We start from the raw sequence: 24,307 nt of genomic DNA, 5'->3' as shown, positions 1-24,307 counted from the left end.
CAAAACTGACTGAAAAAGGAATCAGAAGGAAAGGAGGAAGGAGGAGATATGAATAATGCTTTTTCCCTCATTGGCAAAAGCTAGGAAGAGATTGCCCTTGAGAGAAAAATGACCTTCAGAAAGAGAGTTATGCTTTTAAATAGGTTCTTAGATGTGTCAGATTCCAAAATGCCTAAGGAGAAGTTGGACATGCTTAGATTTTACTTTACAAATACTCTGTAAGTGATGGTCTGAAGCAAGATTAAATAAGGTGTTTGGTTCCACTACAATCTTTAGGTTGCATGCTGTAAAACAGAACACCCCAAAACAACTTTGAACAGTAAGGATTTTAAAATTTATTCAAAACAGTATAATCAAAGGGTTTGTGGTGGCTGCATCTCTTAACCAGAGGGTACATGGTAGAGTGTTCTAGAAGGTTCTAGGGATACAAAAGGCAAGGGTTCAAGTATGGAAACTACTTCATTTACATTTAAAAATGCTAGAGACTTTAGGTTCTTAATTTATTTAAAGCCATAGATTCAATTTAGCTTTAACCTAAATAGAAAATGAAAGGCATTTTACAAGTGCAAGAGGCAGCAAGAAATAAGGCAACAGATAATATGTCAAAGCTGGAGCAAGGGCAGAGGTCAGGACTTGTTGGCTATTAGCTTTGTCCTTGACTCCTAAAGCCAGTCTTTTTGTTCCTCTGGAGAGTCAGCATGCCAAATTCCTAGAAAATTACAGAGAAGAAAAAAACATGGTTAGAATTTTTGGATTTGAATATCTATGCATTAAATATCAAGTCATTACTTAAAATGTCAATAATACTATTCCCTAGGGCTGATGCAAGAGCATTGAATAAGATAAATGTTAAATCTGTAAGAAAGAATAACACAAATGCTCCCTAATGTCAATTCTTTTCTCCCAAGATTGTTGTTCTCCCACACTCCAATCTGTAGGTTTAGCAGGTTGACAAAAATGATCCTTCCTTCAAGATCTAAGGAAGAAAGGGCCTCCAAAGAGAAATCTGGACAGTTCGAGAGCAAACAATCCTCCTATCCATCTAGTGTAGTTTATTCCACTGTGTTAGATTGGGCGTGCCTCCCGTGGCGGGGAGGTGGGCCAGCAGGAGGCTCTGTTAAGACTTGGCACCCTACACTATCTCACACTGCTTTATTAGCATTAGAAATCACAGGGGATGCTTGTTAAAAGGAAGCTTTTCTTCAACACCCAGAGGGTTGGGGTGGGGCCCAGGAATCTGCCTTTTCAATAGTCTCACCCCATGTTCAGAGGCAGGTTTTATGGAGAAGCTCTTGGAGAGACACTGTCGTTGTATAAGTGGAGTGCAGAGGAATAACCAAATTGTAAATAACTTGATCTTAATTACTGATGTCAGGTTTAAGATACTTATCTTTTTAAAATAGTTTAATTCTACATGGGCCACAACATAGTTTAGTTGTCCCACGTGGATGGGGCCAGACTGGGAAAAAAAATGGGCTTGGGTTCTTCTGCTTTCTTCTGCAGTTCTCCCTTACCAGCTCTGCCCTATGTCCTTTAAAAGGCAGACAGACCTCCTTTCCTCCACTAACTTCAAACTTTTAAGATCAGGCGAAGTTGCTTCCCCTCACGCTGAGAAAGAAACAGTCATGCTGAGCCCTCCCAGCAGTCTCGGAGAGTTACACCTAATAATTTACCTAGCTAGGGTAAAACCTACTAGTGAGAACTGACCTGTAGACCCATCTGGACTTGCACTGCTTTTGGAGAAATTGGCAGTTGTCCCCACTTTCGGATTTAATACCATCAGACAATTTCAGACTAAGTTTGAGGCCCCCCACAAAGGAAGAAATATTGCTTTAGGAGGCAGAAGAGTTGTGATCATCACTTCAATATGAAGGTAAGAAAACAAGAGAGCTGTTTTGTGTGGAGTTTTATTTCCATATAGAACTGAAATATGAGAAATAGGAGGTGATAGAAATCCATATCCCATGGGAATATTACTATTTTTTTATGTATAAGAATTCTATTCTTAAGTGCCCAGCCCACTCATTATTGAATTAGTTAAGCATAGATTTCCATATCTATTACTACTAAATTACAGAGGGATTTAACCTCTTCCCAATCCAAAACTAAAATTTCATCCGCACCCCCTGGGTCACCCTTACTCATCAAATCTAAGCTTAACAGGATCTTCCACTTACAGAAGCTAGGCGAAAGGATTTCCGAAAGGATCCTTATGTACATCAGGAGATGTGGGTTGAGAAGAAGTCATCTATGAAGATAAAACCATCCAGACAATAAGATTAATTACACTTATAAGAAAACCCCTGTAATTAAGACTTCTCAAATTCCTTTAAAAATCACTTAGGTCCCAGACAAATCGGATATTGTACAGTTTACAATGATTTGTGTTTGCCTGCTTGTAATTGGTGATATGCTATATTTATTAATAACATCAAAGCCAAGGTCATGTGAATTGTTTGCCTCCTCCAGATAGGAAATATTATTTTTATGAGCTAAAGAATCATGGCTGGGAAATCAGAAACTTAAATCTTTGAATGATTTTATTTTAAGATAATATTTCAGCTCAATTATTTTCCCAGAATGATATCATGAGCCAGGCTAAACGTGATACAAAGGACTTTTTCTGTATGGTGTTCGTTTCTCAAGTTCAGGATAGTAGTCCCCACAAAAATAATCATTTGCCCAGTTTGAGTTGATGTTTATACTGTGATGGTTCTCAGTGATAAATCATATTCAAACACCCTTTACCATCAAAGAGTTTCTAGACAAGCAAAGTTAATTCAGGAGGTGGGAGCCGTGTAGCGCATGTACTTTGGAACAACGGCTTCTTGAAGTTGATACTCACAGAGGCTTGTGATGAACTGAAAGGATCATTAGAGAAAGGGTTCTCAAATGCATTGTCAGCAGATTTGGTAACTGGCATGGCACCTTGTCTGGGAGCTGGCTTTGGTGGTTCTAGAAGGAAAAGAATCCCCAGTAGTCAGTAGGCAAGCTCTCCCTAAATATAATCAAAAGTCCTCCAGTCAGGCTTATCTTAGAAATTAAGTTCCTTACTTTTGAAATTTACACCCATAGAACAAAAGTTACCACCAAATACCAGGCCTCCCAATGATTATTACAGGCAGATTCATCCCTTCTCAGAAGAGGAAGCCATGCATACTTATCTCAAGTGTGAGCGACTCAGAATTCCCGCAGTTAAGGCCTTGGAGTGTGGCTGAGGCATTTTTATACAGCCCTCCAGGTGCCACACCCCACTGAATTTCAAGAAGTCTTGGCAGCCCTTTTAAGATTTGTCACAAGAGGGCAGCATTGGGCCAGTGGGCCAACCCTCAGAAATAGCGGAGGTAAAGGTTTGCTCCCTAAGGTGAATGGTTAAATTGCCTCCAAAAAAAAAAAAAAAAGCTCTGCATATTCATATGACAGTGGAAACACTTGTTAGTGCAGTAGACAGAGAGGTGGGTAGCTAGCTTACCATTGATCTTTTTCAGCAGCTGATTAGCATCAAAGTCATCCTGGTCCGCATTCTCCTGAGGAATGCCAACTCTGCTGTTGAAATAATGGGAGAAGGCACTTGAAGTCCCAGAGGAGGTCTGCTCTCCCTTCCTTGCAGGCACCGCAGGGGGCTGCCGCAGTTGGAAGTTCTTAAACATTTCCTTCACTTCCTTTACTTCTTTATCCCCAAGTGGGTCCAAGGCAGTGAAGGCATCGCTGGAGATGTCCTTTGGAGGGCCAGTTCTAGGAGGTGGTTGAGGAGGAGTGGCCAGGAGAGAGGAGAGCATCGAAGCAGGCTGCGCAGCAGCTGGAAAAATATTGCTCTGGAAAGGATTCCCCAAAGGGCTTGTTGATGACCAAGTGTTGGGTGCCACAGATGCTGACGGGCCCCAAACAGCAGGGGCTGGAGGGGAAGCAGAAGGCTGGTTCCAACCTGGAACAGCTGGGTTTGTGGTAAAGACGATGGGCTGCCCGAATCCTGAGGGCTGACCACCCATCACGGCTCCTGGGACCACGGAAGTAGGCTGAGTGAAGACTAAAGATGACGGGCTCCACGGTCCTGCCTGAGGGGGTGCAACTGGTATGCCACCTGAAGGAAGCGGGGGAAAGGACTCATCAGGAAGAGAGCTGGAAGGGGATTCTTGAATTTCAGAGATCACAACCTGTTGGGGAGCATTTATAGAGCATCTATGTGGCAAACACCTTCATTAAGCTGTGAGACTGATGTGGAAATAAAGATTCTGAGACATTAAATGGCTCTCAAGATGAACTAGCTAATACAGTACAGCTAGTATTCAAATCCTGATTGCATTTTGAAGCCTGTTCTTTCTTCCACACCTGTTTTAACTTTCCTCATTAGAAAGGTAATACAGCCCATAAATACCTAGTCATGAATAAATGAGTCTCTCCATATGTATTCACAGATGCTGAATTTCAAACAGCTAGAGCAGAGCCTGTCAGTAGCATGAGCTTATTTGTGGAGTGAATACATTTACATATTTTGATTATGAAGTAGTTAATTAAAATAATCCATGGGGTATTCTCAGTCATTGATTTGATCTTTTCGTTTGACAGCTGGCTTCTGTCTGGAGTCTTCTGGAAACCAGCTATCATGTACGTGCAGTAGGCCTCAACATGCTTGCATCCTGGAGAAACCAGTTCAGTTTCCTTGTTTTTAAATGCTGCCAAGATTTACATAGCTATACGAAAGGATGAAAAAAGTCGGATGATGCCAAGATAGTTTTAGATTTTTATATGTAAAAATGGAGGAAAGCCTGGTTATCCTGGGAGAGCTATTTCAAATAAAAGTGCTTCCTGCCATGTGTCATTCACTAGACCTTGCCAGAAGTTAGAAGAGTATTTAAGAGACGAAGGGAACAAGAGAAGAGGATGTGAAGCAAAAAAATCTTCTGAGGTAACTGGCTTGTGTCTGGTTATCTGATCTCTGTGGAACAATGGCTCCATCTCCTACACCCTCACCATTTTGATTAGTTAGTCAAATCACTACAATTCAGGTCTCTCCAATATTTGTCCCCTTTTCCCTATTCCTGAGAAGTGTATTCCCCAACAGCTTGTTCTAATACCTAAGGCATTTTTTCTCCTGCCTCTTCCCACATATATTAACAACCTAGTAAAACTGTCACCATGAAAAGAAAACCTAAATTCAGCCTCATACCTATTCACAAATGATGCTCTGCACTCAAAGCCTACTTGCTTTGAGCTTTGGAGCAGAGCTTCAGTTATGAAAGTTTTCTAATCAAACTAAGAAAAGGCCTTCAATCTTGGGTTAGGAATGTTTTTGTTTCCAGAGTGAGAAATACTTTGAAAATGATGTTCAAGGGCTGTTGTAGCAAGATGTTCTACCTTGAATGTTCTTAGTATTGAGGATTGGTGTTACTTGATTCAACTCTATTGTGAACTCTGGCTATCTGGCCATGAACACATGCAGTGTGCTCACAGGAAGTAGTGGCTTTCAGAAAGGGTCATTTTAATGAAATTAACATGCCTGTTTTTTGAGGCGAGGGAACTCGATACAAGATACTAATTATTAAGAGTGGGAAGGTCATAGTCTGTGGCAGGAGAGACTAAAACTCAGGCATACTGGCTCCAAATCCAGCACCGTCTCTTCCTATTCTGCCTCCTTAGCATCAAGGGACAGGACAATTTTTTCTCTTTTTAGTGGAATGTTAATTCAGATGCTTATTTTACAGATACAGAAATTATATTTCATTTACACTAAAGAATATCATATTCCTTTTATAATGAATCAAGGGAAAACTTCTCTTAGATTCTATAATATAGGCTTCTAAAAGTGGGTTGAATTTGAGCAAAGTTATGGCTAACATTTTAAAACAAATTTATTTAAATCTTATTAACCAAAGCCAGAGTCACTCACTAATAATTTACACTAATTGGATGTGCAAACTGGGTAGAATTTGATCATCTTTCATGATGGACGACTTGCCTTCCCTTAGGAAAATGTGTGGCTAATTTAGCCATAGATGGTATTAGTGGTGGTGGTAAAAGAGAAAAATAGTATATTTGCCAGGAATTATAGGCTTTCCCAGTATATACTGATGCCAGCCTTCATTCCCATCTACCTGATTCCATGCATTGTTTTTCCAAGATATTTAAGACCCCACTGGAGAAAATAGAGGCAAGGAATAAGGAAAAAGAGAGCGTGGGTTTGAAAGTTAATTTTATCACTTTCTGATGCTAGATTAAAACACAGGGTAGCTATCAAAGCTGAAGGCTCAGCTTTCTACAGTGCCCTCTCCCCACCCCCAGTTCTCGAGAAGAGACAGCCCCCCAGCTGGGTCTAGCGGAAGCCAGACCTACAACCTTCATGGTTTGGCGGAGGATCCCTGTGGGTGGACAGGGGCTATACTGTAGAGCTCAGTGTGAGTCCCATGTCCAAACTGGAAGAATCATCAGTATTCTGCAGTTGTATACCCCACGGCCTCAACAGGGGCACCTCGCCAAAAAGCTTCACTTCGTCTGAATAAATTAACAGTTATAGGGTCCAGCTGTATTTTCAGGCTGACTTGTTAAATATTGGCTGTAAAATTCTTCAGGGCATTGATACTAGACTACAAAACTCTGTGATGTGATCAAGTTGTAGGCACTGCAGGCAAGCTCCCTAACCTCCTGCAAGGAGAAGCAAAAACCAGCTTCACTTGGGGGCTCAGGAAAAAGATGCAGAAAGGGGGAAGCCCCCTAGAGACACAAAGTGCTTAGGGAGAGTCTCTTGATGGTGTAGATGCAAGCAGAGACCTGCAACAAGTTGGCTTCTCCTGACCACGGGGATATCAGCCACTCAGCAGTTGGGTAACAACCCCCTCTTGCATCATGCTCTAAGTGTGATTAAACAGAATTAATGTGACAGAAGTATTTTCCTTTGTGGAGAGAAAATAAAACAAAGTACAGTCCTGATGATCGACTGGACTGGAGACAGAGAAAGCAAGAATCCCTGGTCAAATTTCACAAAATGGGAAAGAGAGTCCCTTTTCCTCTATAGCCCACAACCTCTTCCCAAGACAGAGTCTATTTGGAACTTGTACAGGTGCTAGGAAGCAGAAAAACAAAGAGAATCCCCAGATGGATAGCAAAGATTGTTATTGGAGTTCCTGAGACTGTGCCATGGAGGCAGAAAAGAAGTGGAGTCTGTGGGCAAAGGGTAGCAGGGCCAGCCCTCAGCCAAGCAGCCTTCCCCAGAGTCCTGCCACAGACAGGCTCAGTGGTTCACATGAGCTAATGACCATTTATGAATGCTGGTACCATCATATCCCAGGTACCTGATAGAGTTACTCTCTTCCCTTATCTCTGTGCTCTTTTCAATTTCACGTTTCTGGTACTTATTTTCTAACTCTATTAAGACACCCAGCCAGCCAAAATATTGGCAAGGAGGACTGAAGGCTTAAGCACTCAGAGTCTGATCAGAATATAAGACGGTTCCACACCCACCATGAGCATAGGAACAGAGCTGGGCTCAGAACCGGGATTCTCATTCTATGACTTACACTTGCTTCAGATTTAACTTAACATCCCTAGGGGATATGTATCCCTTCCAAGAGGGATGGCAATTCAACAAGGGGTAGAGATTCGATTAATGACAAATTGCGTGGAAGCCATCCTTATTGCTACCTTTTCTAATAGAGAAGGTAGACAAGGCTTTCTCAGCTCAACTTGGCTTCTCCAGTGCATCTGGTCTGAGCTTCAGAATCCCTTATGGTTATCTTCAGTAAGCCATTACTAGTTGGTTCAGGTAAGTGCAGTGTTGAAAATGGATGTCTTCTCACATGTCAACTCAAGGAGCCAAATTTCAGTTAGAAGTTAAGAGTACCAAATGGGGGTGAGGTTGTACAGAAGTAAAAGTGGGACAAAGGCTCCCTAGGATGCTTAAATCTTATGCCCCTGGGACCTCCTAGGTATGAAGTACCTTCTTCCTGTGCATTATCATCCTATAAGTGAAAGTAACAGAGTCAAACCTACCTAGACCTGTAAGGGGTCCTGCTGGGGCAGAAGCACTTGTCTTGAAGAGATCCAGAGGGTTGGTCTGTAGGGTTGTGGATTGTCCTGTTGGTGATGTCTGGCCTGGAGGTTCTGAGATGGGAGGAGCAAAGATGTCTGATGCAAGCAAGTCATTTGCCGGAGACTAACGGGGCAGAGACGGAGACAGAAGAGTTACTCAGTAACGGGTGAGATACGGCTTTGTTCTGTCTCCTACTCTGTACCTCAAATTTGGGAGCCAAAAAAGGAAAAACTTTTTTCTATTACTGATAAACTACAAAAAGATAAAAAAGTCACAGATCTCTGCAGTGGACAGAATATCCAGTCTTGGCATCTGTTGTAACAGAGGACTCTCAAAGCGCAATCTGTTCTGCTCATTTCCACATTTGTGTTTGTCTGCTCTCTTTATCAGCTAAAAGCTTGAAGCTGGGAAAGAAAAGCCAACTGCAAATAAGTAAGCTAAATATTTTTGATCATCCTGTTGGGTTTAAATCAGTCTGCATAATGGTAAGTAGTGTTATCATTAGGCCAGCCTGCATATTCTAATAAGATTTTTCCAAAGATACTTAGAACCAAAAAAAGATCCAGAAACCACATTTTAAATTGCTTTTAAATGAGGTAATAGTAAATATATGTTTCCTTCAAGACAATGGATTATTCAGTCAGCATTTAAGAGAGGAGACAGACTCTATAGCACCACCTTGGCAATTAATGCAAGATGAGAGGTGTGTTCGGGTGTGTGTTAGTGTGGGGAAGGTACAAAAGGAATCACAAGAACCCTTGCCCTCCCTTCCCAGAACATGACGATCAAACTTACCAGAGGTACAGAAGCATAGCAGCATTAAAAATGGAAAAACTTGTGTTTAGTTAATAACAAGTGACAAGACATGCAAATGGCAAGCAGGGTGTGACAAACACTGCTTAGTGAGAAGCTTAAAAAGGATGGTGATTAGAGGAAAGTATTCCTGGAGAACGATGTGCCTTATCCCACCTTCTATTTCACAGCCACACAGGAAACTACAATAGCAGCAGGAAAGAGTTGCATCACACCACCCTTTGGTACCGAACATGCATTCTGCCAATGGATATGTGGAGAAGACAATTCACCTTAGCGGTTCTTCTGCCTCTTCCTGGTTTGGTACTTTGTGGAGGTGGGATAATGGCTATGGAGTCATGTGGTGAGGACTGGACAGAGCTTTCCAAGTCCTGTTTTACGCCATTCGGTACAGGCAGTCCTTTGGGAGGGTTTCCCACAAAAGGGTTCGGGGAGGTTTTGACATGGAAGCCGTTCTGCTCTCTTTCAGATACCCCATTTTGAGTTCTCACTGCTGGCTGTGTTTGCATACTTGAAAAGGGCCACGGGCCTGCCTGAGCTTCCTGTTTGCCAGTCCGGTTAGAGATCTGGTCAAACTGCTGACCAAAGTAATCAACATCCCCATTCAGGGGCCCATTACTCAGTGGAGTAGACAAGCTACTCAACTTCTCTTTCTTCTGATCTGGAGATTTGACAGAATCAAACGAAGAGGGTGTCGATTGATCTGGCTGTGCAAAAGGATCGTCACTGAAAGGGTCAGGATTAGGGGTGGGAAAGAAGTTGAGATTGGCAGAAAAGGCATTTTCAGGTAAGAAAGATGCCTGAGGCTTTGGTCGCAGAAGAGAGCAGGAGGTGATGCCATTTAAGAATGGATTTTCTCTTAAAGAATTCTGATTGGTGTCGATTTCAGAGTTTAGATCCACTAACAGGATATCTTTGCTTTCCTATCACATTTGGAAAGAAAAAAAAAAAGTGTTAGTCCATGTTGTGACTTCAAATGCGAAAGCTATATAAGATGACCAAGATTATCAAACTTGCCATTAGATTCTGGTCTTGACAAACTGGTTGACCGTTACCTCCTCCCATCACCTTCCTGAGTACATCTGGTTGTGCAGCAGATCCTCCCCACCCTTCCCCTACCACATGCCCTTTTGTTTAAGTCTCAATATCACTGGTCCTTCATTAAGTGAAATCTTATTTTTGTTTACTTTATTCATGTCTTCACTCATCCTTACAGCCTGGCTGGGTTCATGAATCATTGTTTCAATTCATGCCTTTGAAAGTCTTGAAGGGAACTAATTTTGAGTAACTCTAAGTGGTTACCTATGTGCACTGAGCTTGAAAGTAAGAAGTGACCTCAGAAGCCTAGCCCTGTTTCCTACTTGATGTACAGTCCCTTCTACTGTACCTCTAAATTCACATAACATCCTCTCTCCAAATGAGCAAAGGGACTGGTTAATACATTTCATATTTTATAGTGACTGTGACGAAGTTTAAGGTCAAATATATTTCCCTATAATTTGTCTTTCTGCTAAGGAAGCAAAAAAATATTTCTCCTTCCATCACAGCCTGTCAGATATGCCTCTTTAAATACTAAAGGATCTTTTTGAAGGTGTTATCCAAGATGGACCTCTCATCTTCATCATCCTGGTCTCCCCTCTGGACATACCCTTTTGTCTATGTCCTTCTAAGAAAGTGATACTCAAAATACTGATATAATCTGATATAATATATTTACACATTTACCTCCCATACTGTGCATTTTTTTATGACATAGCATAAAGTTTCCTGAGTTAAGACAGTAATCTCATCTATTTAGCAGATAAATAGTTCTTTCATTTATCTATAATCTAATATCTAATTTGTATATAAGGTGGAGCTGTAGGTTTGTTAATTTGAAAGACATACCAAATGCATAACTCTACATATTCTATTCCCTCTCTATCATTTTTTTCTGGTTATTAATTATTTGGGTTCTTAGTTGTTAGATTAGACATCCTTCTCAGCATAAAAGCAGAAAATCAACAACTCTTTATTCAGGTCAATGACAAAACTAATTAGGACTGACCCTGGGATAGAGCTGTCATCCTGGCAGACCTCCCTTCTGACTTTGATTCATTAAATACTGAACTATGCTAGCCATAGAAAAGCATAAAATATAAAAAATGCCTAGCTGAAATGGATTTAGAGTTCTAGCACTATCCTGAGCAGATTATTAAATATTTTGATCACTGGGACAAAACAACCTCAAGGAAATAAGTCTCAAACTAATAAGTAAAATGTGGGTCTGAATAAGCCTTGGCTTTAAGAGAAGAGAACATATTTTTAGGAAGTTTAGGTCTTGAGTCTGACTTAATTAGTGCTCTATATTTTGGCTTTCTTTATTGGTAGGCATAAAAACACAATTTTGTACAAGCCAGCTTTCCTCTTTATAACCAGGAGGGTTTATCAGAAGAGCTTGTAAAAAATTATTTTTTAAATCAAGGAAAAAATTATTTTTCAAATCAAAGAAATGGATTGGAATATCTTAATGTAGGGATCTTTAACAATCAAAAGGTAGGAGAAAATATACTACAAAGCTTGTGATTTCAGTATTTATTCATTTATTATGAGCCACCTCTGGGTTAGAACAGTTGGGTGTTCACAGCTGGTTGAGTTCTCCTTTGCAAACACTTCAGAAGAAGTTCTTAGGACACCAAACAGGAGCCACAATGTTAGACTTCTGAATAGTCACCCTATAAGTAAAATGTATAAGGCTCTCCTCAGGTTGGGTTTGTTGTTAATCCAAGATTAAGAGTCTAGTTCATAGACTACAACTGAGAGATGTGAGACTCCTCATCTACTCCCTAGGTCAGAGCTTCCTTAATTCTTTGTTGGACTGTGGACACCACATTCAGTTGGCCATCATTTGAGCATCTGAGAGAGAAGCACCAGTCACATGAAAGTGAAACACATTCTCGGCTCTTAAGGAATTCTGGGAAGAGGGGCAAGAAGGCAATCACACAAGTGTCTGCACAAAGGCAAGGTTTTAAATCCTGAGTTCCAAGGCCTCGCTCTTCTCCAGGTAGTTAATCCCACCTAATCTTTTCAGCCTTCCAAATTCTGGACTTTCCTACTCAAAGCCTCTTGTGGCTTCCTGCTACTTCTTATCTTAAAATAATCTTCATTATCCAGACTTTGAAAATGACCCATAATAGAACCTAGTTTATTTTAGCCTAACCATTATTTTCCTACACATTTTAAAGACCCATTTTCAAGTTCAGATTCTTTGCAAAGCCTTTTCCCATTGATTCTTCTATTTTATCTCCACCTGTGCCCACCCATGGCATCTTGTGTATACATGAGACTGTGCTTTGTGTCCTGATCCCATCTGTGTACCAGATTTAACATACTTGATGGGAGACCACCCTTATGATCTTCTCAAAATAACTGTGTTTTCAAATTGCCCCATTTTTAAAGTTAGAGGGCATGTCTTTTACTTCTCTTTCCTTTTTGACATGCAATATAGAACTGGTTTTCCAATAAAAATTACGTTGTAAGGGATGCCACTTAGTTTACAACAATGAGCTTTATTTAAAATGCATAAAATTATTCTGTGTGAATGCTGAGTGAGTAGCAGATGAGACAAGGAACCACTAATAAAGTCTAGATAATTTAGATTTTGTTTTCTCATCATTTCTTCTGGAGCAACTGCTGTAAGATTTGAGTATCTTTAAACATGCTGGTTTCATCAACTATAGGTAAATTTATTTTGTGATAGATGAATATGGAGTCAATATGTAAGAACACATTGGCAAAGTCTAACCAGTACACAAGTAGCACTGTTAGCATTCTCTTACTTACCAGATACCATCTACTTTGATGGTATTTATTACTTTATTGTGAGTTTAACTAATACTTGTATTTTATTTCTGTGAATCAAAAAATTCTTAGAATGCATGAAGTCTAATATAAACGAGACTCAAGATCCTTATATTGCTTTTGTTTTATATTTTCAGAACTTTCTAGAAGACTATAGAAGCAGATTAAATAGTATATGCTTCCTTTCATATCCCATTGGAATTCTGCTTCATAGCTTGAGTGCTTTGATCTCGTTCATATACTTCTTTGAATGTCAATTATACTTGGAAAGCAGGTAGTTCAGATGCCAATTTACTTTGAGAGGGGAGCTACTAAAGGAGGCAGGGCAAAGTTGTCTAGGTCTCAAAAGGACCTCAGAGCTAGGAAGGACCTTTCAGGATGATCTAATCCTGATATTTCAAAAGTTTAACCTTAGAATGTTAGTAAGCATTATGAAGAATGAAACGTTCTATAGAAAAGTGAGTTAGGACTCTATACTTAAAAGATCTTTAAGACTTCTCTATTGCAGGTTTTTTAGGGCCTCTAAAATGCTGTTATATACTGTGAATCTCAAGTGTTTGGAGCAGAGAAGAGTCTGCAGCCCCTCTCTTCTCCATCCCACTGGGCCTGGGCATTTTATGTGATACTTCATAGGCCTGGCATTGTCTGCAGCCCTCCGGCAGGTGAGATTGACCCAGTCCTCCACCTGCTGCTGCTTTGATTCCTACGGCTTCTTGGTTATGCAGGCTTACTTGATAATCCCCTGATAGAAGAGTCTCCTAGATAGACATTCTTCCCATTATTCTAGACTGATGGTCTTTTTGTCTCTCAGCTTTTATGTTCAATTTCAGGAACTCATTCAGAGGAATTATCTGAACCTCTAAACTAGGTAAATACCTTGTAATTAACATCAACTAATAGGCCTCATTATCAGTGTTAATGTTGGTCTCCCTGCTAGATAGTAACTCCATGATGTCACTGACACTGTGTGTCCTCACTCACTTCTGTGCCTTGCAAATAGCACATACACAAGAAACTGTTAAATAGATCACAGAACTTGTAACAAGTCATTCAAAATTACATGGGCAATTTCAGTTGAGGCCTGTTTCAGAAGGTCTGAGACTTGAGCTTAAGCCTTGAACCTGAATCTCTTTCTTGTGTTTTTCTCTGAATCACCATTTCTATGTCTGTAAAGGCAAATATTGCTCCATTCTCACAGACTTGTCATGGATTGATCAATATCAAGAAGACTTGATACACTATAATACCTGTAAAGAATGAGCACCTTCTTAAACAAGGCTTTGATTAAACATAACTGAGACTCTTGTTTGTTTTAAGTCTTACTTCACACCAAGTTTATATTGCTAAATCACAATAGAAAGAATAGGAAAAAAAATGAAGAGGCCAGGAGGTTTACAATTATCATCTAACAATTATACTTCCTTCAAGGAAACGTATTGGATGTTATGGTTAGACAAGCCAAGGGTTGTTATTCAGTAATTCCTCCTGACCCTATGTAATACCAAGAAGGACTACATTGCCTGACCTATTGCTCAGTTTTAACCTGTAAGCAATATTAATATATCTGGAACAGTGCTGATAGGTTCCCATGGTGACCTAAGATGCAAATGTGACCTAGTAGCCATTTACACGTTATGCAGAAAAATCAGCAGTCACCTTTCAAGTTTCAGTGAGATGCTCAAGATTTCTGGTTAATTGCCAATTTGAGTTATAGATGTCATTTCCATTACATTGCAAATTTAAAAACAGACACTTACTGTTGGACTATTTAGGTCAGGAGGTGTAGACATGTCCCCAAACAAATCCATCTGGTCAACACCCTTAAAAAAGTATTTGGATTAGATTCAGATGGGTCTACTGAAGATTACTTTGTATATTGTCAAAATTGCTTCCTAAACCACAATTTAGGAAATCAGTTGTCACAACTGGATTTTTCATTTAATACAGATTTGATATTAGTCTATTTAGGTCAGGAGATGTAGACATGTCCCCAAAGACATTCATCTGGTCCACACTCTTATAGAAGTATTTGGATTAGATTTAGATGTGTTTACTAAAAAGATTACTTTGTGTCTTGACATAAATGTTGCACTAATGTTTAGAGAAATTGTCTCAACTGGATTTTCATACAGATTCAATACAGACTTAGTATTAGCAACATCTGTAGGAAGTAAAGCCCAAGTTCAGATAAGTAAGAACCATAAAAAGTCACATACATACCAATTTCAGTTTGTTAGCTTGGTCATCAAGAGTCAGCAGGGTCTCACTCCCATTCTGAAAAGATGGCAAATATTTAAGGGCTTAGCTGGTGAGCTTTCCCTACAGAATCTAATTTCCCAGTGTGTTGGCTTGCAAAGCAGTTATGATTTTGGCCCTGATCACTCAACTGTACATCTTCTATGGCCAGAAAGGACTTGAACACATAGTAATAAGCTAGGAGGAGAGCATGCTTGGGCAGGTAGCACACAAGGCTTATACACATCACATGTGCAAGTCCTAAGAAGTAAAGATATGGTGTTACCTCTTCTGCTTTGTTGGCTTCTTCCACCTAAAAAAAAAGACACAAATTCAGTGATTTTAGTAATTACAGCTAAAAGGAGTCAAATAAAATGCATATACATATATATATATACCTAAAGGTTCATGGACATAAGGCAAGAGAGAGTCTTGCGTATTACTTCTGCCCTACATTCCCTTCCCCTTTTCATAACAATACTGGATTTGAACAGAGTTGCTGGACTTAAACTTGGTAGTCCTGTACAGTCCCGGGAATCAGTGTGAAGCTTGTAGGGAGTAAAGACAAAAGTCTGGGACTAGATATCAGAAGTGTCTAACCATACATCCATCCATTCCTGGCAATTGGGAAGAACTGACAATACATTTCTCTACTTTCTATACTTTGAAGCCAACTCTCCAGACAAACTTTATGTTTATATAACATTCAAACATGGCCCTGAATAGAGCCTTAATTTATTAGAGCTGGTATTGGGTAGTACTTGCCTTTTTCTTTTCTTCTTCTTTTTTCTTTACATTATAGATAACTTGAAAAAGGTCTTTAAGATCAATGACTAATGGTTCGGCCTAAAGCAAGAGAAAACATCTTTATCAGTACTTTAATCTTACAGTTTTTTCTCCTTTGTCTCCCATCATTTCTGATCTGTACCATTTTCCTCCTTTCTCTTAAAGTTCCTTTCTACCTTCCCCTGGGTTATCAGGGATCACCACCACTCCCATCCCCACCTGAGGGTACATAAAGGACAGTGCAGTTAATAAGTATTTAGATAAAACAAGAAGTACCATAATAATTTTCCAAGTGTCTTCAGGATTTCTGGGAATAATTCTCAACTGTTCTAAAATCAGCACTGACCTTATAAGAAAATCCACTTGACCAGTCCTATACCACATACTCTGCTGGTATGTGTCACTTATCAGTGACACATAAAAAATATTTCTTAGACCACTAAAGATAGTCATCCTCTGAGTCACTGCTTAGTCTTCCTACATCTGCTTGTTTCCAACAAGCTCTCTAGTTGAATGACAGACACTTCTATGTTCAGCTGCGGGCAAGTGTCCCTCTGGGTGTACCTAAAGGCTTCAAGCTTACCTGTTGCCCTGTTTTTATGGCAAAAAACTGGTGCTGACCTTCTCCTCCACACACATAGCCGAATGCCCGGTTGTCTGTCACATCACGAGCAATGAAAGAAATCTTATTTACTGGATGTTCATGCTCTATTACCTGAAAAGGAGCATAAAAAATGATTGAGAAAACTAGAATATATTTGTACAACTAAGTTTCAGATACCTAGGCATATGTGAAAGGCTGAAACGTTTGAAGGAAGAATATTTTGCCAATGGCTGAAGACTAAAGCTACATTTATCCTTGCTAAAAAGGGCTCTACAAGGAACAAGGAGCAGAAAACACAAGTGGGAAGAATGCTCCTCCTTAAAATAGGGATACATGACTTTCTCCATCCCAAAGATGTGGTGCTACATAGCAAGGAAGGCCTGAGGATTAGGAGACCAAGAATTTCTAAAGTGAAGATGGGACATGTTGCCCCAAGCCATTCTAACTAGGTCTGTTTTCCCAACTCAAAGACAAACTCAAGTGAACAGTGTAACTAAGCTACAAGAGTGTTCACAGGGATCCTTTGACAATGGCTCAGAGTGGCCGGAGAATCACCCTAAGTATTATTGTCCTAAGAATTATCCTCAGTACATTCTAGAAGTTACCAAATGCTGTCAGCAACTATTTCTCAATCTCACGTAGATGTCCACGTCATCCAGGAATCCCATGGGCAGGGGGTTTAGTGGTTTAGTAGTGCCTTCCTGTCTATTTCCTCCTACCCCTTTCTCCTGATCCTTTCAAGCAGAGAGCAGGGCTCAGCTCTTCAGGGATATTTGTAGGGTGTCAGAATGTGTATTGACTTTTGTTTCCAAATGCCCAGGGCCACTTTTCAGTTTTTACTGAAATTTACACTCAATTTACATTGGGTGTCTTAGAAAGTTCGGAGGGTGAGAGAATGCTTATGAGGGAAACCTGCCACCATTCTCTGGTGGGCTTGGGAAATGAAACTTGAGACATGAGGAAGAATGGAGACGGCAGTCAGGGCATGAGGCCCAGCAGGGTGAGGGGGCATGGACCCTGGTCAGCTCTAAGCCTGACCGATGGATTCTGCATAACAGATAATGGGTATCTCCAGGAAGGGGTGAATAGTAACTGTAGGTCTCCCCACAGTACCTTGATTCAATACAGTATTTTTCAGCAATGAAAATAAGCTATAAACAATACTGTAAGTAGATGAATTATAGGATGTTATGGTGAGCAGAGAAAAACAAATCCAAGAAGACTTGAAGTGTGATAGCTTTTTGATAAGGCTCAAAAAAACAGAACACCACAAAACAAGCAAGACAATTCACATGTGATTGAACAATAGCAACTGAAAAAAAAAACATCTGTGGGGTGAGGAGGAAGGGAAAAGAGATGAGAAGACAAAAGGTAAATGCATTGCAGGTAATATTTTAGCTTTACATTAGCTGGAAAGTTTGCATGTGATCGATGCATTACAAGGAGACCCATGCTTGGAGCCCTGACAGCATTGCAAACCAGGGATTAGGATCGATCTACTTCTGTGGACCTGGGGTCCAAAAAATACCCATTTATAGCATACTACAGGCTCGATGTTCACATCTACTATAGGAAGTGAATTTGAAAATAAATTATCATGACTCCTCACCTCCTGCCCTGTTTTCTGCCTGTTACTTCTGGAGAAGTAGTATGTACATTTTTTTTTTTCCTACAGAATTTTGAAAAGGAAAGAGAGATGCTGAAATTTAAGTCGCCAATTGTTTGTCAGACTCAGGTGGTCAGAAAGGTGTTAGTGAAAGTGAATTCTTACCCCAGTTTTCTCATCAATTATTTTTATCCCAGAAAGGGAAATGTTAACCCAGATCCTTTGTTTGTGCTGTCCCTGAGACCGGCCAGCCGCTGCCATTCCCTGAGGAGGTCGGGAAAACAAGAAAAATCTAGTTACAAGAGCCCTACAATGCTTCCGATACTAAAAAAGATTTAAAAGACAATTTTGTTTTGAGCTTGGTTACCATCTATGAATGGGTTAGGCCCCCTTCATAGGAGACAGAAACATGGAATAGAAGACATTGAGCCAGGGCATCAATAGTTAGCTACGTGAACTTGGATGAGTCGTTCTAATAGTCATCGGTAAAGACAAGGAGACTGGACTGGAAGATCTTCAAAGACGTTTCCTCTAGGTCTTGTCTTACTTAACAAGTATTAATTATTTAATTAGTTTCACACAGTTACAGTATTAGAATTTAAAAATTCACAGAATCAAAGGACTAACACTAATGATTCATGAGCTTCCAAGTAGAGTCCTGAATGTCACCTGAATGCTTCCAGGCTCTAACATTGGATGTCCCCAAGGGAAAGAGTCCTGCTATGCTTGAGTAAATCAGACAGCAAATCAGACTATGCAAACAAACTCATGACTGCTCATAATCTGAGGAGTTGTTGGATCAGTTTTGTGATTAGAAAAGTCTTTCTTTCAAATAACATGACCTCCTAATATGACTCCCTCTGTTGGACGTTTGCTGAAGATGGAGCCAAAGCATGCTTGCCCCATTTACCTTTAGTTTCATCATAGAATCTTGGCTCATTTTATCCCCTCTTGCATCTGGCACATCATCGATGCCAATTAGCTTGGCCTTGTATTTTACACCATCACCTTTGAATCTGGCCAAAAGATACTCATCCGTCTTTTCAGAACCTAAGAAAAGAAATAAATAAAGTTTATAAATATTTAAACTTCAGCCCCAGGTATGACCAAATATGCTCTAGAATCTCCAAAATTGAGAACTGTAAATCCTGGCTATACGATTGACCAACTATGCAATATTGCACCCTCTTCCTACTCGCTTTGAGTAAAATTGTGCTCTGTAACACTGCATGATGTTGGGAGGAGGGACAATAAACTCTTAAAGGTATAAATAGACTGAACTATGGGAAACTTAATGGGGATACATGAGGAGGGATTTACTGATATTCTTTATCATAGCTCTTAAAATATTTTTAAAAGACTTTAAGGACAATAATGCTTTTTTAAGTGAAAAAAAAAGGCACTGCACAACTTAGTAACATTTCAAACTAGGCAGTAAGACAGAAGGGTATTACTAGTAAATTCCTTTGAAAATCATTAAGATAATTACCCATCCTTACAACTTTTGTCTCTTCAAATGCCTGTGCTATCTCAAGTGTAGAAGCAAAAGGCAAACAAGTCACAGAATATTCTCAAACTATCAATGATTAAGGACGTTAGTGGTGCCGCTGGCCAAGAGAAGAGGGTCGAATCAAGAAAGGACAACTATTTCAATAAAGCAAGTGGTAAATAGGTTACTGAGAGATAACCGTTTAATAACTGATAATTGCATTTATCAACTGAACAAGATGCTATGAAAACTTCCCAGCAGGACCCAAGTTGTTGCAACCTCAGGATTCAGGGACGCATCTTATTGTATATGGAGCAAACTAACCTCCTCTGCCAAAGTCCAACTCTCCTATTAAAGAGGACTTGAGACTAGACTGAAGTCAAAACAAGGCAACAGCCAGCTCTTAGCTCTTACTTTAGCCTGAATTCACATTTCTTCAGAGGTAACCTCTGCTAGCTCCCCTCACTGGCCTCAAGAGGGTTTCTCCATACCTTTCTTCTTTTCCTTCTTTGATGGTGCTTTGGGTGCAGCCTGTTGGTCTGGCTGACCATTAGTTGTACTCGTTTCTACTTCGTTAGACATGGCAAGAGGCAGACAGCAGAGTTCAGCAGCAGCCGACACTTAAAGATGCCAGGCGATCCCAGAGGGGGACGTCTCAAATGGACATAACCCACCACGGACACCTGCAGGCAGAGAGAGGTGTGAAGAGATCCTTGCAGCAAACCCTGACTTTACTCCACAATGGGGCTACAACTAGTGATTCGTGAATACAGTTCTTCAGATTCATGTTGTTCTTTCTCCTCTTTGAGACTCAATTCTGAAAGCAGGAGAGTGGGTAGGATTGTTTCCTTGGTCATTTCCAAAATAGAAAGAGGTTATTTACCAGACTTTTCTCATAACATTTAATGGTTATCTAGCTAAGCAGTTTGTATTAGAAGTTAACCATAAAAATTAAAGATAAGGATAAAACATGTCAAGTGGAAAAATAAGGTTTCACAGCAAAACAGAAGTAAATCGGATGAGGAACCTGAGAACAGCCACTGTCATCTGGAATTGGGCATTATAAATTCTGGTGTGGTGCTTGACAAAATCATCTAACTCCAAAGGCAGTGACAGGAGTAGAGTTATGAATTTTCTTATTCATATTGATAAATATTTTTTAAAATGTTAGGATTCTGCATATGATCTCCAGGGCTATCTAAGCAGTATATTTTAGAAAACATTTATTTTTGACATTAACACATGTATCAGAGAAAGAATGAACTTATGGGGTGTCTATTGTGCAATTCATTGAGCATAAATATTTTTATGCTATTATTCGGTATCACTATTCTCAAAACAGCTGTGGTATGTGGCTCTCATAAAGCTCTCCCATGTATCACAGTAGGTAAAACAGAAAATGCAGAGTCATTATAAGCACATATAAGTGAACTAATATTTCGACAGGTTTTCCCTACCTCCCAGGAGTCAAAGTTTCGATACAGCTGAAAGAGCTAGGGAGAGGTTAACTTCCTACATGGACTGAAGGCCAAAGGCAAAGAAAAGCCATTCAGAGTTTTGTTACCCTGCGAAGACCACCAATGGGCTGGTACATTCCTCCCGCCCCAAAGAGCCCTCTTCATTCTGTGCCTTTAGTATCCATTTATTTGATGCTTTTTAATTCAAGTACCACATCCACTATGTGGGAATATATGGTATTTGTTAGACATTCAAAGGATAAAAAGTAAGTCTCAGGTTTTTACTTACTTAGCTTGAATTGCACTTCTGCTTCATAAATATTAACAGGTTTTCCTGAAGATCAGTACTTAATCTCTCCCACTGCATGAGTCTTTAGTCTTTATAGTCTTTAAAAACAGATATATACATAAATCTATGTATGATTAATGTTAGCTGAATTATTTCATTTGGACAGTGAGTAACTAATTCTGTTCAAAGACGCCTGAGGGGTAGGCAGCCAGGGCTTTTGAAGAGAGAGGTGTTTTATAGGTAAACATCTTATGTAGTGGAAGACTCAAAGCCCTTTTTCCTCAAGACTTAGTTGCAGGGCAGGCACTAGTAGCTTTTTACCTGTATTAACTCCAAAACTTCACAGTAACTCTGAGTATCATGATCCAGTATTATTTTACTTTTCCAGAGAAACAGCCAAGGCTGCTATGTGGGTCTAAGCCAGGCTGTCTGGTGACAAGCCAGAGCTCCTCCAATGTTCCACTGATGGCTCTTATCTGAGAAGCTCCAGACTTGCTGCAGAGATGCTCTATTGCACATCTGTAGTGGCCCCCAAAAAGGTATGTCCCTGTCCTAACCCTGAACCTTCGAATATGGTCTTATTTAGGAAAAGGGTGTTTTCAGTTTTAATTCAGGACCTTCAGCTGAGATTATCCTGGATTTAGGGAGGGCCCTAAATGCCCTTATTAAAGGAGAGGAGGAATTTGAGACATAGAGACACACAAAGAAGGTAATCTGGGACAGAGGTGGAGAATGAATGGATACATCTACAAGCCAGGAATGCCAAGGATTGCCAAAGTTCACTGAAGCTAGGAGAAAGGCACAGAACGATTCTCCCTCAGAGCTCCAGAAGGAACAGACCCTGATGACATCTTGATTTAGGCCTCTGGCCTCCAGGACTGTGAAAGAAAAAAATTTCTGTGGTTTTAAGACACTTAGTGTTTGTTAATTTGCTAAGGCAGCCCTAGGGAACCAGTACACCGCTCTTTTGTACATCCTGATGGCTTTCAGTGGTTCTCAGAATTTGTTTCCTCAAGAAGTGATAAATCTAGTCATATCCACACTCTTCCAATTTCAGAAAGCTATAATCACTTTCTTAATTTCAAAGAATTTATTCCAATTCAAGAGGACATTGACCCATGTTAAGACCATCAGGACGTGAGACTAAGCTCTGACTGAAGGAGATGCGTTGACTCATCCTGCGTCACCCTCACCTTCTCCCCAGTGGGCTTTTCTTTTATAAACTGTTCAGATCTCATTGTAGAAGTAAGGAAAATCCTTCCCTATGACTGTGTAGTCCTCTGATCATCAGCCCATGGTCTTTTCATGATTAAACAATATAAAATTGATGGTCTCCTACCTTCTGCCTTTCCATATTCCCTTCCCTTGAAAGGACTGACTGATTATCACAACTCTAGCCTCAGAAAATCAGCATCAACTGCTGATTGGTCTGACCTAATCCAATTACTTTGCCACTTTGCTTTTCATCCTGCTGGGGGTATCTGACTGCATGCATCAGACACTTATACTTTCTGGTGAGCCGTCCTCCTCCCCCTACTATTTGCTCCCATGACAACCTTGAGGATCAGGTCCATGGCTGAATTGGGATGATCTGGATTTTATTTTTTTAATGATGAAGTTCCTCTCAATTTTAGAATAGTGTTTGGAGTTTACCTGTTTGGTCCTGTGATGACTCCTCATTCATTTAGGACAAAGATTTTAACTTTTTTGTTTTGTTTGTGAGACTCTCAAATATTTTGCTCCTCCTGACCTTCAATCTCCTTTCCTTTCACTCTTGTATACCATTTCTTTTAGAGCACTTTCTGCTTTTTGACCCCTTACCTTTTCAAATTTGACAAGCTTCCCTGTCCCCCATATCCTGTCCATCCCAGTTACCTATTTGTTCCTGAAGACAGAAGGAAAGACCTCTCTCTGCAGCCTTCCCCTTTTCCCCACCAGTTCTGGTTGAAAAGTAACCTGGAATAGAGTTTGTTGACCACCTTTGAGGCCTGATATTGCATTTTCTGCAGGATATTATTTCTGACAAGAAAAGATTTAGCTCTTTAAATTTAGCAAATTTTATCCTAAAGTGAGAATATTTTAAAGGGATTTGTGTAGTGCCACAAGTATTTTGAGGGGCTTGGGAGAGGAAAAGGTGGTATGTGGTTTAGTCAATTTAGTCATAAAGGCAGTATAAGACATACAACCTCACAGCTCAAGACCAGGTATCCAATCTAGTGCTGGCAGACTGGGCCAAAATGGAAAGAGCTCTCATTTTACAGGAAAACTTCTCTTTCAGACACTTCAGCAAAACTTTTCACAGCATTGGAGTTGTTTCAAAAGTATTTGCGGTTCTTTGACTATTATCCTTTCACTGTTTGGGGATAAATAGTTATAAGATGCAAGGCAGAAAAAAAATAGGGAGAAAAGTTTCTTTAGCATGAATTCCCTGAAGAAAAGGTGTGTGTATATTGGGTTGCAATAAGCAAGTGTAGGTCTCCATTGTAGATTGTACAATTAAAAATGTGTCTATATCCCCTGAAATGAATGTAAATTAACTCTGCCCATAGGCTCTAAGACTCAAAGATAAATCCCTTTTATAGAGAAATGTTAAAGGTTTCTTAAAATGTTTTAACAGAAATGTATATCCAGTCACACATATACCAGAATGATAAAAGTTCACCTATCTCCCAAGGTTTAAAAAGAAAATATCCCATCAGAGACAGTTGAAATGCCCAAGTTACCACCTGACACAGAGCAGAAGGAAGAAGTCTTGCTTCCAGACTTAGGTTCCTCTGTAGAGAATAATCAACTTAAATGCAACAGTTAGAATTCAAATATACAATCCTTCTAACACTGTTACAGAGCTGCCAATTGTGCTCATAAAATCTTCAGCACACTTTATAATAAATTGATTTTTGGAAAGGATTTGGGCCTAGGAATGGGATCTGAGGGCCAAAAGATGCCCTACTTAATTCATTTGATTACTTTCCTGAACTAGAGCATTGTTAAAAAGAAAAAAAAAAGTCTATATTGCATTAGGGTTATGTGGTCTGTTTTAAAGCTCTAGCAAGGTAAAAGGTTTTTTATAAAGGGAAACAAGTGGGTGTAGGACAACCAGGAAGAATATAGTCTTCTCATTACTGGGTTTAGTCCCAGGGACTCTTTTGACCAAGAAGTACAATA

At 39.9% G+C, this 24,307-nt stretch overlaps 1 protein-coding gene across 4 annotated transcripts in view; it reads right to left on the bottom strand.

Annotated features, from left to right (window-relative positions):
- Positions 1–311: 311 nt before the first annotated feature.
- The window catches only part of DAB2 (DAB adaptor protein 2), a 46,790-nt gene continuing 22,794 nt past the window's right edge, over positions 312–24,307 (bottom strand). For 2 of the 4 annotated variants that reach the window (XM_036910858.2, XM_057495602.1), the window contains exons 2-15: positions 19,888–20,079; positions 18,818–18,957; positions 18,073–18,171; positions 16,281–16,412; positions 15,677–15,757; positions 15,198–15,224; positions 14,897–14,950; positions 14,434–14,496; positions 9,109–9,759; positions 7,984–8,146; positions 3,473–4,081; positions 2,846–2,955; positions 2,178–2,248; positions 312–709 (exon numbers count right to left, since the gene is read on the bottom strand). In XM_036910858.2, the coding sequence (XP_036766753.2) occupies positions 2,183–2,248; positions 2,846–2,955; positions 3,473–4,081; positions 7,984–8,146; positions 9,109–9,759; positions 14,434–14,496; positions 14,897–14,950; positions 15,198–15,224; positions 15,677–15,757; positions 16,281–16,412; positions 18,073–18,171; positions 18,818–18,957; positions 19,888–19,978 (2,286 nt within the window). In that variant the 5' untranslated portion in view covers positions 19,979–20,079 and the 3' untranslated portion in view covers positions 312–709; positions 2,178–2,182. The remainder of the gene's footprint in view (positions 710–2,177; positions 2,249–2,845; positions 2,956–3,472; positions 4,082–7,983; positions 8,147–9,108; positions 9,760–14,433; positions 14,497–14,896; positions 14,951–15,197; positions 15,225–15,676; positions 15,758–16,280; positions 16,413–18,072; positions 18,172–18,817; positions 18,958–19,887; positions 20,080–24,307) is intronic. The other 2 variants (XM_036910859.2, XM_036910860.2) reach the window with 2 other exon arrangements.

This window comes from Manis pentadactyla, chromosome 2 (assembly GCF_030020395.1).
Source record: "Manis pentadactyla isolate mManPen7 chromosome 2, mManPen7.hap1, whole genome shotgun sequence".
NCBI classification, from domain to species: domain Eukaryota; kingdom Metazoa; phylum Chordata; class Mammalia; order Pholidota; family Manidae; genus Manis; species Manis pentadactyla.
Note: the sequence above shows the minus strand (reverse complement) of the source record. Positions and strands in the feature narration are given on the sequence as shown.